At 38.0% G+C, this 17758-nt stretch overlaps 1 protein-coding gene across 12 annotated transcripts in view; it reads left to right on the forward strand.

Annotated features, from left to right (window-relative positions):
- The window catches only part of Slc25a21 (solute carrier family 25 member 21), a 497747-nt gene extending 481034 nt beyond the window's left edge, over nt 1–16713 (forward strand). For all 12 annotated transcript variants that reach the window (XM_078050204.1, XM_078050206.1, XM_078050211.1 and 9 more), the window contains 3 exons: nt 12341–12522; nt 13371–13423; nt 16367–16713. In XM_078050204.1, the coding sequence (XP_077906330.1) occupies nt 12341–12522; nt 13371–13423; nt 16367–16428 (297 nt within the window). In that variant the 3' untranslated portion in view covers nt 16429–16713. The remainder of the gene's footprint in view (nt 1–12340; nt 12523–13370; nt 13424–16366) is intronic.
- Nucleotides 16714–17758: the final 1045 nt, after the last annotated feature.

Here is a 17758-nt window from a genome sequence, read left to right on the forward strand (position 1 = left end):
GCTGCTTCCTCACTCAGTTACCAGGAGACAACTATGATTTCAATACACCACATCATTTTCATGACCACCATGGCCAGCTGTGGGGAAAGCAATGATAAGCTGCTTTTATTTGCCTTGTGGTTGCTTCCAGGTGCTTAGCCAGTGTGTGTATGTACCTCCTTTGTAATTTGCCTCTGAAACCTTCATTCTTTGCTTATTACGTCTCTATAGAGGGAAACTAAAGAAACTATTAAACACCTATGTTGTGTCAGGCCCGGTATATACACAAGGATGAATGTGACATGGCACATTCCTTTAATAGTCTTCACAGGGGCTGGAGATGATATAGCTCAGTTGGTAGAGTGCTTACCTCGCATGCACAGGCCCTAGGTTCACAAATACTATGGTGCCCATCTCCACTAATTCCAGTCATATTTGAACCCAGGCAATCTGATACCAGAGTCTGTGTTGTTAATCATATTATGACTCTTCAAATATGTGGATACATGAAGCTTTGAGTGTTCCCTCCTTCAGAATGTATGCACAGTTCCTCATCCATTCTTTAAGTGGCATGTCCTCTAGGTGATCCTCTCTTCCCACTAATATAGGCATCAGATTTGTCAAGGTCATTGTCAGAGCTGAACAGAGTGTTACAGTTTTGAGTTGACCAACTCAGAGTACTCTAGGGTCAACCTTCCTGTCATCTGAACATACATCTTTCTTAATGCAGCCAAAGACTACAAAGATGGACTATTGAAGACTTTTGGGGGAAAAGGATGGAGAGAAGGGAGGGAGAATGTATGTTGTTTTATGCAAAGATGTTGGTATGTATAAATCCTTATGGTCAATTAAAAACCTCAGATTATGTGAACTGCAGATTATGTGAACTGCAGGCTAGTTGCCCTCATCTTAAACATGTACAATCGCCTAAACTAAGGATTTTGTCGGGGCTGGGGTTGTGGCTCAGTGGTATGGTGCTTTCCTTCCATGCCTTAGGCACCAGGTTCAATCCTTAGCACCACATAAAAAAATAAATAGATAAACCTAAGATATTGTCCATCTACGACTAAAAATTTTTTAAAAAAAGAATTTTGCATTCACTATTCTTAAATTTAATCTTTGTGGGTTCAGTCCAGTACTAAAGCTTGTGACAACAAATTTAATGTCAAGTCCTTACTCTGTCATCCCACTTCCATTTCCCCTCCCAACCTGGGTCATCAGATCCAATGAGCAGGCCTTTCCCATCTTTACCCAGGTGCATACAGCCCATCTTCAGCCTATCTGCTATATAGACACTTCTTTCACAGAACCACTTTGCTAAGCTAGATGTGAATCCCTCCAGCTATACTCTCATCCATCCTCCATTCAGTATGTTAAACTGAATATCTTACTACTCAAAATAATATGGGAGATATTTTTTCAAGTGGTTCTCTGAAATTACGGTATACAGGATGATTCAAAAGAAAATGAAAATTTCAAAAATTTATTACTAGACTGTATTTTCTGCTGTTTTTTCACACAGGGATACATTCCAGAGTTCGTGTTTGCACTGCCTTTTGCTTTCAGTCTTGGGGAAATGAAGGACTACATTGCAAACACCTCTTCAGCTAGTGATAGTTATACACTGCAAAGGGTATGGAATGAGGTAGTTAAAAATTGAATTCTGCAAAGAAATACTTTTATATACCCCATAAATTGGGTGACTTCTCGTAGGACTGTCCAATTTTATGTGCTACCAACAGGAATTAAAGGATAATAATCACAAATCCAACCACTCTCAAGCAGTATGAAGACTCCTCAAAAAAAAAGTAGGAATGGAAATACATGTGACCCAGTTATACCCCTCCTCTGTATATATCCAAAAGATCTAAAATTAGCATGTTATAGGAATGCAGCCAAATCAATGTTTATAGTAGCACAATTCACAGTAGTCAAGCTATGGAACCAGCACAGAAGCCTGTCAACAGATAAATGGATTAAAAATGTGGCCTATATATATACAATGGAGTATTGCTTAGCTATAAAGAAGAATGAAATTATGGCATTTAGTGGTAAAGGGATGGCACTGAAAAAACATAATGCTAGGGAAGCCAGACTCAGAAAGGCAAAGGTTGAATGTTAGAAGCTAATCCAAAATAAGGGATAAGGAAGAAAGAAAGAGGGAGGGGGAGGAAATGAAAAAGTGTGGGGGAAACTTCATGAATATAGAAAAGAGATCAATGGAGGACAGGAAGGAAATTGAGGGGAATGGAGGAGGGACAGGAAAAGGGAGGATTAGTAGAATGAATCTGACCAAACTTTTCTATGTAATATATGAACACACCACAGTGAATTTCATATATAAAAATATATATGTGTAATTCTGTAATTTAAAAAGATATATAAATAAAAAAGTATTACTAGATTAGAGAAAAGGGAACAGGGGAAGCAGGAGGGGAGGGGAAAGGAAAGTACTATATTCAAAAGTACTATACAAACTATATTCCATGCTTCTATGATTATGTCAAAATAAACCCTAATATATATAAATAAATGAACTAATAAAAAAAAGAAGATAATTGCAAAGAACAAAGAAAATGTGATTTGGAACTAGGTGCAGTAGTGCATGCCTATAATCCCTGCAACTCCAGAGATTGAAGCAGGAGAATCGCAAGTTCGAGGACAACATCAGCAACTTAGCAAGACCCTGACTCAGATTATGACCCTGTCCCAAAATAAAAAAAGGTTCAGGATGTAGCTTAGTGGTAAAAACACTCTGGAGTCAATCCCAAGTACATACACACACACACACACACACACACACACACACACACGCACACGCGCGCGCGCACTCACACAAATGTGATTTGGGCTGACATAAGATGGGAATATTCTTAAAAAATGAATTAATTAAAAAGGGGGGGCATGGTGGCACATGCCTGTAATCCCAGCAGCTCAGGAGGCTGAGGCAGGCGGATCGCAAGTTCAAAGCCAGCCTCAGGAACTTAGCAAGGCCCTAAGCACCTCAGTGAAAACCTGTAAATACAAAAAAAAAAAAAAAAAAGGACTGGGGTTGTGGCTCCATGGTTAAGTGCCCCTGGGTTCAATCCCCAGTACCCCCCAAAAAAACACTATATATATATTTCTTTAAATGAGGGGCCTCATTGCTGTGCTACTTTGCCTTCTGCAGAGCAGCAGTCCTCCTGCCCAGTCTCCTTCACTATCCCCATTCCTCACTAACTAACATATCCTGATCCCCCATCATCTTTGACCCCCTTCTCCAGGCCTGTCTCTGTGTGGAATGTCTTCTTAAAGATGCCAGGCCCTAATCACAAAGGCCTGTGAGATGAGCAATTGTACTCTGTTTATCAAGCTAGCAGCCAGCTGGCCAGTCACTAAGCAGGGCATCAGAGCACATGCCAGGTAAGGTAAAAGGGGAGGCATATGCCTTTTTTGATCAAGATAGTTTGCATCTGTGCTTATGCATGTTAACTCCTCAGCTGCCATTGCCTTAAGTTTCTGATGCTGTCTTTACCTGTTGGCTATATAGTTTGGATTCAATGGTTAAATTATTTACAAATATGAAATGTGTTGTTAACCATTTTGAGCCATACATCACACTTCTGATGACTTGGTGCCTTTTTTCAACTTTATGGTTCTTTTTAGTTATACATGACAGTAGAATCCATTTTGATATAATTATACAAGCGTGGAATATATCTTATTCTAGTTAGGATCCCATTCTTGTGGATAAACATGATGATGGGATTCATTGTGATGTTTTCATATATGTGCATAGGAAAATTATGTCAGATTCATTCCACTGACTTTCCTTTTCCTATTCCCCCTCCCTTTCTTCCTTTCCCTATTGTCTAATCTATTGAACTTCTATTTTTCCCCTCCTTACCCTTTGTTGAGGGCTAACTTCCACATATCAGAGAAAACATTTGAACTTTGGCTTTTGGGGGACTGGCTTATTTCACTTATCATGATAATCTCCAGATCCATTCATATATTGGCAAATGTCATAAAGTCATTCTTCTTAGTGACTGTGTAATATTCTATTGTGTATATATACCACATTTTATTTTCCCATTCATCTGGACACCTAGGTTTGTTTCATAACTTAGCTGTTGTAAATTGTGCTACTGTAAACATTGATGTGGCTGTGTCACTATAGTATACTGATTTTAAATCCTTTGGATATATACTGAGGAGTGAGATAACTGGGTCAAATGGTGGCTCCATTCCTAGTGTTTTGAGAAATCTCCATACTGCTTTTCAGTGTGGCTACACCAATTTGCAGTTCCACCAGGAATGTATGAGTATATCTTTTCCCCCACATCTTCACCAACATTTGTTGTTACTTGATTTCTTGATGACTGCCATTCTGACTGGAGTAAGATGGAACCTCAGTGTAGTTTTAATTTACATTTCTCTAATTGCTACAGACTTTGAACATTTTTTTGTATATTTGTTGACCATTCATATTTGTTCTTCTGTAAAGTGTCTCTTCAGTTCTTTTGCCCATTTATTGATTGGGCTATTTGGTTTGGGGAGTTAAGTTTTTTTAGTTCTTTATATATCCTAAAAATTAATGTTCTATCAGTTTTCCAAAAGCACTATAAAGCTTCTTCACAGCGAAGGAGACTGGGTGACTTTTGTTGAATTTTTAGAGGTGGTAGAATGTTACAACCTCCAATGTTTTGGGATCACTCATTAGCACTTTTGTTAAGTACTGGAGAGTTCACCTCAGTGCAGGTGGCAAAGACTTTCTCCCATTCTCTAAAGATAGACTTTTCAACAAATGGTGCTTTTGGAAAACTTGAAATCCTTATATATGTAGTAGAATGAAATTTAACCCCTGTCTCTCATCCTGCATAAAATTCAACTCAAATGGATCTAGGAACTAGGTACTAGACCAGAAACCCTGCACCTACTATAAGAAAATATAGGCCAAACCCTCCAACATATTGGCTTAGGAACTGACTTTCTTAACAAGACTCCTAACGCACAAGAAGTAAAATCAATAATCAATAAATGGAGTAACATCAAACTATAAAGCCTCTTCTTCACAGCGAAGGAGACTGGGTGACTTTTGTTGAATTTTTAGAGGTTGTAGAATGTTACAACTTCCAATGTTTTGGGATCACTCATTTGCACTTTTGTTAAATACTAGAGAGTTCATAAATAAACCCTTTTGGGATTATTGATCTCCCTGAAGAGGAGCTGGTAAACACATCTTCAGCTCTGCTCTTTCACAAAGATTTCAGAATAATAATAGAAATAGCCAGAGAATTCTAGTAAGAGAATTTGGTGTTAATTCCCAATTCTCATACTTACTATTTAGTCATTTGGCTTTGACAAGTTATACCTTCTCTCTCTCAGATTCTCATTTGTGAAATAGAATGTTAACTTTAGCCTTAAAGGGTCTGCAAGGAATTAATCAAAAAGTACCCAATGAATATTGCATTTCATATTGTATCACAGAATAAGGTAAATATGTGTAATATCCATTAATATTTCAGTATACTCAGCTCCAGGTTAGTTACAAAACAAATATTTTATGAGAAAAAAATCTGAAAATATTTAGAGAAAAAAATGTGTAGAAGGAAAAATAATACATACTCATTATAAATAAATATTTTAAAGGAACTATGTTTTTACATATGGGGAAAAGATTATTGCAATAATGGTTTTTAAATCCTGATGAATTATACTGAAAATGGTGATGGTTGCTTGCCCTGGCATTTAAGCAAAGAATTGGAGTAAAATGATTTATGTCAGTTGGGAAAATTTCCTGATTGTTGAGAGTTGGAAACAATTATGGAAGTAAGTTGGATATTTTTAATAACAATAGATTTTTCATCAACATGAATATCCTGCTATATAATTTAAATGTTGTATATTCTGAATATTTGGCTTAGACTAGGTGACATTCTGAGTTCATTCCTAGGCTTTTGATACTAGAATCTTATTTTCTACCATTTAAGTCTTCTTTTGGTCTGAGTAGTGGTCTCTTGGGATGTTGAATTAGAATACAGTCCTGAGATGCAAGCGTATGGGTCTCTAATTGCACTGATGGGTCAGCCTCAGGGAACCTCAATACCTTGGCTTTTTTCACTTCTAAATAATAGAAACTTGAGTCTCTTATCTCTCTGTGTGCATTTTAATTATATATTGTGGTATATTCACACATGCAAATAACATGCTTTGATCACAGCCACTCCCTCCCTAATATCCTTGGTTGTCTTTTGACTCATTTAAAATTATATCCTTTTTGTAAATTAGGAAATTTCCATAGACTCAAGTACCTCATTTGCTAAGAAATGTTATGAAGCTTAAATATGTAGAAAATACTTAACTCAGGGCCTATCTTATCATCATCTTCTTACTGCAGTTTAAAAAAAAAAAAACTAAGGGAATAAAAGCAAAATGACTGTGAAATTCTCAAGCCAGGTAGCTAACCATTCAACTTCATGAATCAACTTGGTGACTTGAAATAACATGATGACCTCTGTTCACTTCCTGAATTGCCAATGAATGACTAAGCTTTTAAGAGGCATAAGAGAGGCACTGTCTCACAGGACTCTGATAGTGAGATCCCATAAGTAACTTCTCTCTCCCTACTGTGTGTTTGTCCATGCAGTTTGTTCAAAACCCACTTTGTACTGATCATGTTGTAGAGAGATGGTTGATTGTGTACTTGCCCCAAACTCCTTCTCTGGATCATTTACCTTTATACCCCTTCATAAGGTGTAGGGCCAGGCCCCAATAATAGTTTGTTGGTTGGGTAAACAACAAATGAATGATGAGTAAGAAGTACTATGACATATAGACTTGGAAGTCAGAAGATCCTGGGCTCAAATCTAGGCTTTACCTCTTACCAGCAGTGTGATCTTATACAGCTGGCATGTCCTTATCTGTAAAATAGTTTAGTTACCTAACTCTTAGGATTTGTTACATAATATCTCTGCTTTGTATACATTTTGCATATAGCATTTTTCTTGGTAATAAGGAACATAAATCATATTTCTCATGATGAGTTATGAAAAATAATACAACTATCTTAGCATATATGTTTATTTTATTGTTGCTGTTTATTTTACTATTAATTTGTTATTTATTGTTACCATTATTAGTAGATATGCTGGGATGACTCGCTGATAGCCAATACAGAATGATTAGTTAAAACTCTGTGATAGATACTGCCCAGACCAGACAACCCCACATGAATGCATTTTTATTTGGGCTGACCTGGAAATAGGAGAGACTTTCAGTTCTCTTTCCTAAAATCCCTGCCTTCACTAATGAAAGTTTTAAGATGTTTCCCAGCATATACACAGCCTCTTATAGCCAATGGTTAAGATGAATCTTAGAGCATTGATTATCATCAACAAGGATCCAAAGAGGATGAATTTTAAACTTCAGTTAAACAGTGGTTCTCATACTTTGGCAACTATCCAAATAAATTGAAGAATTTGTTTAAGCCAATTCTTGGTCTCCATCTCCAGATTCAGTAGGTTTGGGGTGAAACACTACTTTTTATTTCTAATAAGGACCCACATGGTGGTAATGATGGTGGCCTGGGCCCAGGATTGAGAGCCACTGAGTGGGTGGATGTGGTTGAGGTAACAGGAATAAGAGTGGAAATCTGTTCACTAAGGTGAATTGCTTGATAACTGTATGTGAAAATTGGGCTTCCTGTTATCAGACTGTTTTTAACCCTGCACTGTCCTTTTCTTACTTTATAAACTTTACTTACTTTATTGGTAGAGAAAATGCTCTCGTGAAGTTTTTTTTTTAAAGCTTTTACAAGCCTGATAAAATCTATAGACACTATTCCCAGAAAAGCATATGCACATACACAGAAGCACTGCTTATAATTTTGAGAAGTTCTTGGACATCTCCCCACCAGCCCACCCATGGACTCATACCAGGCAACAAATGCCTTGAGGCAAAGTCTTGGGTTCGCTTGAATGTGACGTACATTCTCTTCCTATATTTAACTTTTACAAATTTGTTTGTAAAATAAGAATAATAATAATAGTTATTAGCTCAAAGGTTGTAAAGATGTACCGGCCTAAGGCATACATAATTGTCCTTAGCAGGTCTGGCACAGAAAACATACTTAAACATTTAATGTTATTAAAATTGTGACCTTTTCTATGGCAGAATAAAGGATGTAGCTAACCTGAAGTGAGAGGATGGTAGGAAGGAAAAGGTCAAGTAGGAAGGCTGGGAACATGGTGTCCTAGGCTCAGCAGTGTCATCACTAGAAGGTCTGTCACAGGCCTGTGAATGATGCAGATCTAAATATCTGCCTGATTAGGCAGCAGTTATCAAGGACAGCCAGGATAGCTGCTGTCAAAGGAGGCGCTCCTCCCTAGCCACAGGGTCCTTCCCAGGATGGTAAAGAATGGTACAGTATCCAGGAGGTCCTCCCTGTGGTGACTTTCTGGCCAAGCCACTGGTGGAGCCTCTTTCTTTCCATGTGGACTCCTCAAATTTTGCTCCCTGCCCCCAGTCTTCTCCAAGATGATGCTTCTCCTCCAGAACTTCCCTCTTCATGATCAAGATCTTATTTTGAAACCCAAATATTAAATGCTACCTTTTTCTCTCTGTAATCCAGCTACGACAGAGCTCATTCTTTTAGAAGTGGATTCCTCTGGCTATTAAGCAAAGAGTAACATTTCTGAGTCTCACTCTATTTCCAGTTGTGTATTTTTGCTAAAATCTGGTCTGAGCCTGACATGCCATGCTGTTCTCTGAGAGTCAGTGGGCAATGGAGCGTGGCTCTGTGGCCTGAGAGTCACAGTTTATCCACGCTGAACTATTACACTTTCCAAATGCCAATGCCTTGTCCTGCTCTCATGTTGATGCTTCCTGATGGAAAGATGGAAATGAAGAGTGCTAATAGGTCCATTTCCTAGCAAGAAGAAGTAGAATCTTGAAAAAGAATCATCAATGATTAATGTTTGTATAACAGTAAAATAAATAGGTGCATTGATCGTCATTTGGCCGTTACTTATTTAGCATCTACTATGTACACCACAAAATAGAAAATGCAAAGAAATGTAACACGAGCTCTTGTTTTGTATGGGCTCATAATCCAGCAAGGAAGATAGATACATGCAAAATAAACAAAACACAAAATGAACCATACCAAGGGTGATGGAGTTAAGACAGTGTCTCAGGCCAGAGGAAAGGAAAAAATTAACTCTGATATAGGTATCCATAAGTTTCTTGGGCAAGGGAGATTTAAACTTGATCTTAAAGGAGAAATGAGATTGCCCCAGCTGAATACGATAAAGAAAGACATTCTCAGCTGTGGAGTAATTTGAAGAAAGGCCAAAAATTGAGAATGTGCTTGGTATATTTGGGTCAGTATGAATTAACCAGTGTGACTATAATATGGATTGGGTGTAGGAATGTAGCACTTGAAGCTGATAAGACAAGTTGAAAGAGTATCGTGTGAAGGAAACTGAAAGAGTGTTTTGTCATTAGTTTCTTTTTTTTTTAAAGAGAGAGGGAGAGAGAGTTTTTTTTAATATTTATTTTTTAGTTATCAGTGGACACAACATCTTTGTATGTGGTGCTGAAGATCGAACCCGGGCCGCACGCATGCCAGGCGAGCGCGGTACCGCTGAGCCACATCCCCAGCCCTTGTCATTAGTTTCGATGCATCAGGGAAGTATTGAAGATCTTTGAGTAGGAAGATAACAAAAGCAAATCTCTTAACAAAAAAAAAGCCCCAATATCTTTGTGAAAACTAGACCATAGGTCAGGAAGGAAGCAAGACCTGGTGAAGCCAGAGAGGTGAGGTGGCTGGGAGGGAACAGAGAAGGAGGCATTTGAGAGACTAAATTTCACTACATGGTTCATGACCCCATGTAGTGAAGATAGCAGAGGGGAGTGGAGGGGGCCCTCCTTGGCTCACCCAGTCCCAGCTGGGATGACGTCATAAAGCAAACTGTGGGGTCAGGGGAAGAAATTGATCAGAGTTCAGAAGCCAGGTGGTGAGGAATACTCTCAGCCATTCCAAAAGAACTTTTTCACCCTGGAATGCCCACGAGGCAGCAAGCAGCCATCTACTTTGCATAGAACACCAAAATTACTGGCTCCCAGAACTGAAGTCTGACAGCTTTTAAAACCACTTTCAGGTGCTTTTCCAAGAGATTCTGATCTGAGAAGCTACGCTGGGTCAAGATAGGGGCCCGGCATCTGTATTTGTAAAGCTGCCAGGTGATTCTGATGCATAGCTGGATTTGGAATCTACTGTGGGACATTACCATTATGGTGAGGAATGTATAGAAAATACAGGGTTGACACTCACTTTGGCCAGTGAACACTGCTGGCTTGGAAACCTTAGGTTTTGGTCTCTAATAGTGCCTAAAGCAGTGATCTTGCAATGTCTTAGCTTACCTTCCATTCCTATCCCTGGTCCTCAGCAAACACATCAGGAGGTGGGAGAGGTTGAGTGCTTGATGATGTCAGCTAAACTTCTCAGAAGAATAACGTGCGTATGGTCATCATTTTCAATCTTTTGCTCAATAGAAAAAGAAAAAGAACTTGGTTGTGTCACAGGGACACCATGAGGGCATATTTTTACAGGATGCTTTGCAACTAGAAAACAGGCTATGTCACAATACTATCCATTTTCTGCTAGGCTTGTACAACAATCATAGCACATTTCCCCTCTTATCACTCTTATTTCTCAGAAAATGACACTACCCAGGTGAGGTAGGTGTTAAAAACTTCCCTCTACACATAGGCTCTGCGGGATTCAGTGACTCATCCAAATTGAGACAACTTGAGCTGGTGCTGAATTTGCCGTCCTCCAGAGCTCCGGTTCTGCTTCTATGCCATAATAGAGAAGGGCAACATAAAGGCATTTTTCTCTCCTTGTAAAAGAGAAAAAAATGGGGGAGGGGGAATTATTTAAACACACCTCACTCTTACTGCAATCACTGCATTGTTTTTTCCTGTAGAAACACCCTGTTGGTTTTTAAATCCCTTTAAACCTCCCCGGCACCTGTATGGCCTAGATCCAAGAATTATTACTGAATCCCTTGCTTTTTATATTCAGCCACATAGGAGTTTTTGTGATGGTAACTAGCTCCTGGTTCAGTTGAGAATTTCAGAGCCTCCAGGAGTTTTCTTCTTCCATAGAAGCTAGAAACCTGCAGTGCTCAGACCTGAATTTATTTCCTTCCTCCCTCTCTTTCTGTTTCTTTCTTTCTTTCTCAGGGTATGCTTCTCTCGCTTAGTTCTGCCACATAAAATAATGTCATGGCACAACCTGTATTGTTCCTCTGTGATGATGCTTCTGAAATATTCACCAAAAGAGAGAGAGGGAGAAGGATAAGATGGGAGTCAGAGTCAGCGGCTGATGATATGTGCCATGACTTCTCTTCATGGCAAGAACTCAGGCTGCAAACATAATGAGAACTTCCCAACAAATTCATTATAACAAAGCACAATGTGAGCTCACTGGGCACAAAAATAGGCTGAAGGAAAGTGACTCCCACATAAGACCTAATTAAATACTTTGATGTCAGAGAGCAGAGCAGGGAGGGGTGGAAAATCAAATCAGACCAACGTGAAGAGCCTAAATTCAAATGGAAAAAGGAAATATTTCTCTCTCTCCCTCCCTGCACCCCCCCACACACACACAGCTCTCCTTTTCTTCTTTTGCCATGAAGAAGAATAAGTTCAGGAACAATGGGTTATAAATTCTTCAGCCAATTAGTCCAGTGCCTTACTACTGTTTATAATGCACAGAATGTCACAGGCTGTTTTGCAGCCGCCCCAAGTTGGTTTGTTAATAACAGGAAGCTAGCACTTCTCAGTACAGTGGATCAGCTACACGTGAAAATAAATGCAAAAAACCTGGAGGGGAATAGCAGCAGACTGAGAGTAGCCTTGATTTAATTTAACATTTGGGGGTCCACACACAAATGAGCATTTTAGTAGGCTTCATGGTGGAAGTTGCTGTCATTTGTAAAATATTCTGGCCAATTAGCTAATAGTGTGCTTGGATTTCTCCTGTTTTGATACAGTAATACTAAGTACATTGTGAAGCCCAATTATACAAATCATCCCCATATGCCATACCAGTCTTTCTTTATGAACTGTGTTTATAAATCCTGTGTGAGGAAATGTGTACTTCAGCAATTTAGACCATGTGTAAAAACATAGCCAATGGGATTGTCAAGAAAACAAGTTCCAGCCTAGGAAATCCTAATGCGTTCCGCTGGAGTAACAGGAGGGTGCCAGGGAGTGCAGTGCTCTGCTTAAATACATATTGCATTATAGTGTTTAACTGATGTAGGGGCTTCCACTTCCCTTTCTGTTATTTTTTTTTCTTTTTCTCTTTTAGGATCCAACCTTGGAATTTTTGAGAAAATTTGGGATTGGTCTTCTCTCGGGGACAATAGCCTCAGTCATTAACATCCCTTTTGATGTTGCCAAAAGTAGGATTCAAGGACCTCAGCCAGTTCCTGGAGAGATCAAGTACAGAACCTGTTTTAAAACAATGGCAACAGTCTATCAGGAAGAAGGGTAACACATTCTTACTTTAATAAGTGTGCAAGGTCCAAGTATTGTTAAAACCATATTATACTTCTATTTTGGTGGGAATCAGTAAGACTCCTAGATTGGGTGTGTATTGAAGGAGTTCTGTGGACTATATGACAAACTTCACAAAGCTACACAATAACAAGATGCTGCCAAAATGTTCTTATACCATCCAGTTTGTGCCATAAGATGAACTTCTTGTCAGTTGGCATAATATGATAGTGTGTGTTACATGTCTTATTAGTATATGGGTAGAATTATTGTCTTCTGACTAAATCTAATAAAAATGTCACCTAATTATATTCTCCTGGGAGAATTAAATAGGAGAATTCTGTAAAATTAGATTTTTTTTTGTATTTAAAATGTGCCTTTTCTGATTTTTAAAAAATTTTACTATCTCTTCACCCCTCCTCACCAATTACTGATTCTCAAGTAAACAAGTGATACTTTATTATTTTGCTCTAAACTGCATCATATTTCCTAATATGAAGACTGAGTTTGTGGTCTTTTAAATTCGATTACAAAAGTCATCTTGGCCATATACACAGCTGCCTTGAAAGCAAGACCTGTCTTGAAAGCAAAAACCATTTTGCTGATGAAAGTCATGTTTCTGATTGGACAAGACCAGCATAGCCTGGGTAATAAAGAATTGATTAACTCTTTCCCCTCATCCAAATTGTGGTAGGGAATGCTAAGCCAGATACTGTCAGGTTTGGGGTGGTTCAATTTCAAATAGTTTCTTTTTAAATGCTGGGCCAGCATCTCAATAAAGCTGAGATCTAACTCCATTTATTTTTGGAATGAGAATTTTGCTTTTTCCTCTCTGGTTTTAGGATTTTAGCCTTGTACAAAGGACTGCTTCCCAAAATTATGAGACTTGGACCAGGTAATGATGCTTTTATTATTTATATTCTCCCTTCCTTATTGTTCTAATGTTTCTTCTTTTGTCATTTGTGTCTATCAGCAACATAGTAAAAATTTATCACACTGTGAGAGGGGAAACTGTGAGGATATAAAGTTGTCTATGAGTAGTCAAGAGACAAAAGGCACCTATCAGAAATGTTCTACCTTTGTTTAGAAAGTACTATTTATGGGCCTGTTGGAAGCTAATGGGAGACAAAGCCCAACTTAAGTCAATGGGAAAGGATCCACAGTCTGTTGAGTTCAAGTGAGCGCTAACATGCACCTTGGCTTCTGACTAAAGTGATCACTGGGTGAGTGACCAGTCAGATAAAACTCTTCCTGTGCTCCCAGCTCAGTCTTGCTCCTGTCTCAACTTTATTTCAAAAGGAGAAAAGGAGGAGGAATCACCTCCATGAACAGCAAAAGTCACTTATATTCAGGGTCACCTCTGGGGAGTGGTGACACCCCTGGCTGGGCACTCACCTTTCCTGGCCTCTGTCAGCTTGACAGTGACAACTGCTGGCTCAAGCCTTACCTGAGTATGCCAGCCCACAAAAAGCTGACTGCCATCCCCACAGGGAAAGTCAGCTGTCTCTATGTAAATAGATAAGAAAATCACTGTGGCAGACTCAACCGCCTGAACAAATGGTCTTGGATTATAAGCAATCTTGTGAATAAGTACACAAGTATGCTCTAGACCAAAAGTATGTTCTTTCTTTTTTTTTTTTTTTTAAATTCTAACCAGGCATGTGCCCCTACTTAGACTTCCTGGTAATCTCTCCTCTCTCTTTTTACCATTCCTCATTTTAATACTACCATCTCCCTCCCATGCTGCACTCAAACACATGCACGTTTACCTTTCGATCTTAACCCAATAAACTAGCAATTCTTCCATCCTAAGATAAAGAACATCCATCTGTAAATTGAAGTTAAGAAAGCAGTACACACTTTCATGTATTCTATTTATCCCAACTTTTGTAGATATTAAGCACCAATTCTGTTTTGCATTTGAGATTGGGACCTGCCTTCTGTTAATCATGTGTTAAAAGAAACTCACTAATGAAAAATGTTGGGAATTTTGTGAATATTTTCAAGTAGTATAGGTAGTGTTTTTCCTTTACCACATAATAAAAACCTGCTGGTAGATATGAGAGAAAAATTGCAGGAGTAGCCCTAAATCAGCTTTCTTAGAAAAGGATGGACCTAAAAAGGGTGGTAAACCAGGGAGAGTTTAGCTAAAATGGTAATTGACTAGAACCTTAATCCCAAACTGCTAAATAATCTGCCCCCAAGTTTTGTTAGAGGCTTGCAATGTTTGATTGGGCGTTAAATGCTTTGCATGAGGGGTTCTGAGTTGCTGTGGTGTTAAACCCCATGAAAAGGGTTGTCATGAATTTACTGTCCAGTTTAAACAAAATTGTAAATAACTTCAGGGACCTAGCCTCTACTTCATTTCAAACGTGCAAATTCCTTCTTCAAAGAGAAGTAAGGTAAGACTTTCAAGTTAAGGCCAACCAAGATTTTTTTAAAAAAAAAAAAAAAGGAGACAGCAGAAAAGAATGATGAACCTGAAATTTTCAGCCTTCAGTCAGCAGAAGCATCACATCTTATTTCTAATAGCCTTAACAGCTCTATGTGCCTAGTAATCAGGTATTTCTCAGAAAAGAATCTTGAAGTTTGTGGTTTAAAATCCAAATCTTCTCATGAAGCTGAAAACTAACCCAATTCTGTATGTTCCTACCTTAAACTGTGAACAGTTGATAAGAGTAAACACAGTATTCACATATGCATTTGTGGTTCATTTTCTTTTGTTTGCTGAGTTTCCAGAGGGTGACAGCAGCTGTAAGGGGCCTAATAGAGTATCTTCATGGGTTAAAAATGAAAATTACAGACAGATAATCATCTCTGGTATATGGTTTCACAAGCATGTGCAGCATGTAGATTTTTAAAAAAGAAGCATATGGAAGTGTACACGAATAAGATCAAAATCGAGTTTCATTTCTTTCTGTCAGGAGTCAATCTTCTCTTGAGACAGCTGAGTCTTCTCTAAGTTGTTTTCAGGATACTTGTCCACATTTTGATCTTGTAATATTTTTCCTACCATTAGACACGAAAGGATTGTCCTAAAGTAGAGGATACATACTATTTCTGCATCAGATAGAACACAAAATGATTCACATGCAATTGCTTCTCCCAGTATTGAACTTGCTTTCCTGAATATCATATTCCTGTTGCTTTGTTACACAGAAAACCTCTTTTCATACAACTCTTTTCTTCCAAGACAAATCATGGTCTCATGCCACTCAACTCACCTACCAAATTTTCAAGTTCAAATCTATATACATCTTAGGTAGATAAAAGAAATGATGGTTAGCTTCCAACCTCCTTTTTTTTCACAACTTTTACAAGTACAGATTTTAAAAAACATTCAGAAGATATTTTTTCACATTGCAATCCACTTTGAAAGCCATCAGAAATAAATAGACTCATCTGTCAAACACCATCTTAGAGATTTTCTAAGACAATGCCGATTATGGACTGAAAAAGATAAATTCCTGTGCCTACGTATGAAGAAGCTAAAGGTTTCTGTTCACAGGAAAGCCGCATGCCCTTACATGACTAAATATATCTATATTTATTTACTTTTAAAAATTAAAAGTGCCTGAAAAAAGAATCTGATGAGAAATGATGAAAGTTGCAGAAACTCATGAGGAAAAAATGTATTTGGATACTCAAGATGGTCTTGATTTTACCCTGAGAATTTTCCACAATAGTTTTGTATCTATGTATTGGAGCTCCAGAACTGGTAGTTCCAAACAGCCCCTGCCTGATGGGCTGCCTGGGACTTCATGAATTCCAAAACCCCAGGGGTACAGTGCTGTTTCACAGAATTTGTGACAAACAAACACAGTTCTTTCTTTTCTAGGTGGTGCAGTGATGCTGCTGGTTTATGAATACACCTATTCATGGCTGCAAGAGAACTGGTGACTGCCTCCCAAGCATTTTCCCCTTGAGATAATGGGTATTTGCTCTGCAACCCCATGAAGAGGAAAGACTACGGATCAGCTAAACTAGGCATACGATTATGAAGGGGAAAACAGCTTGTTCAAGAACAAAGCCTATTTTGAGACGTTAGGAATTATCTTTAGGCAACTTGAAATGACAATTTGGGTCATATACATAAAGCTGTGGAAAAAATAGTATGAAACAATGAGATATATAAGTTGACTATTAAAATTGCATAGGAATCAGTTATGTTTTATAAAAGCAAAATGAGTTTCATCACTTATGTTCCTCTTATACTACTTCATAATGAAAATTCATTATAATGATAATTGTTTTAACTAAGAGGCCTAGAAATGCTTAAGTTCTTGAAAGTAAATTCTTCTGTGGCTATTTTGAGAAAAACTGGGTGAAAAAAATAGTTAAAGTTTTTATAAGGAGTTAACTTTTTCCACTAGTAATATTTAAAGAACAGAAGGAGAATATTTTCAAGGTGCATTAAAATGGCTTTTTAAGAATGTTTAATTTCATGAATGTTATTAAAATGTAAATCTGTTATCTAGTTCTAGTTTCCTAAATCTACTTTATATTTTACATGGTTGATAAAGTAGATATATTTTAAGTCATGCTATCTGATGTATTTTACTACTAATGGAATACATGAAATTAAACTACTTTGAAGACAAGTTTTGTCACTGAAATATTAATGTTAATCACAAATTGGAAGCACTCCTTGGACCAATTTGTGCTGTCTGTAATTGCATCCAAATATCCTCGTACAGAACTCCTACCTATGTCATTCTTAAGAAGAATGTAAAGCAGGATGTAGGGGCATACACTTGTAATCCCAGTGACTTGGGAAGTTGAACAGGAGGATCCCAACTTTGAGGCCTGCCTCAGTAACCTTGTCTCAAGATAAAAAGCAAAAAGAATTGGGGGTGTATCTCAGTGGTAGAGCAACCCTGGCTTCAATCTGAAGTACTGGGTGGAGGGGAAAAAAGAATGTAGAGGTCGAGTATGTGGCTCAGTGATAAAGCACTTGCCTAGCATGTACCCATATACCAGATCCTGGGTTCTATCCCTAGCACAGGGAAAAAAAAGTGTAGAGTAAAACTACATTTCCAGGTAGTTAGTTTTAAGTGACAGCTTCAGGTGTAAAGTTTATTGTCTATAATACTAAAATATGTATGAAAGAAAAAATATTTCAAAATAGAAGTACATTCTTAGCATTTCCAAGCATTCTTGTACTAACATGCACTCTAAAAAAATAGCTCTTTGGTCTTGATATAACCAAAGTTGATTTTATATCTTCATC

The sequence above is a fragment of the Ictidomys tridecemlineatus genome, chromosome 5, assembly GCF_052094955.1.
Source record: "Ictidomys tridecemlineatus isolate mIctTri1 chromosome 5, mIctTri1.hap1, whole genome shotgun sequence".
Classification (NCBI taxonomy): domain Eukaryota; kingdom Metazoa; phylum Chordata; class Mammalia; order Rodentia; family Sciuridae; genus Ictidomys; species Ictidomys tridecemlineatus.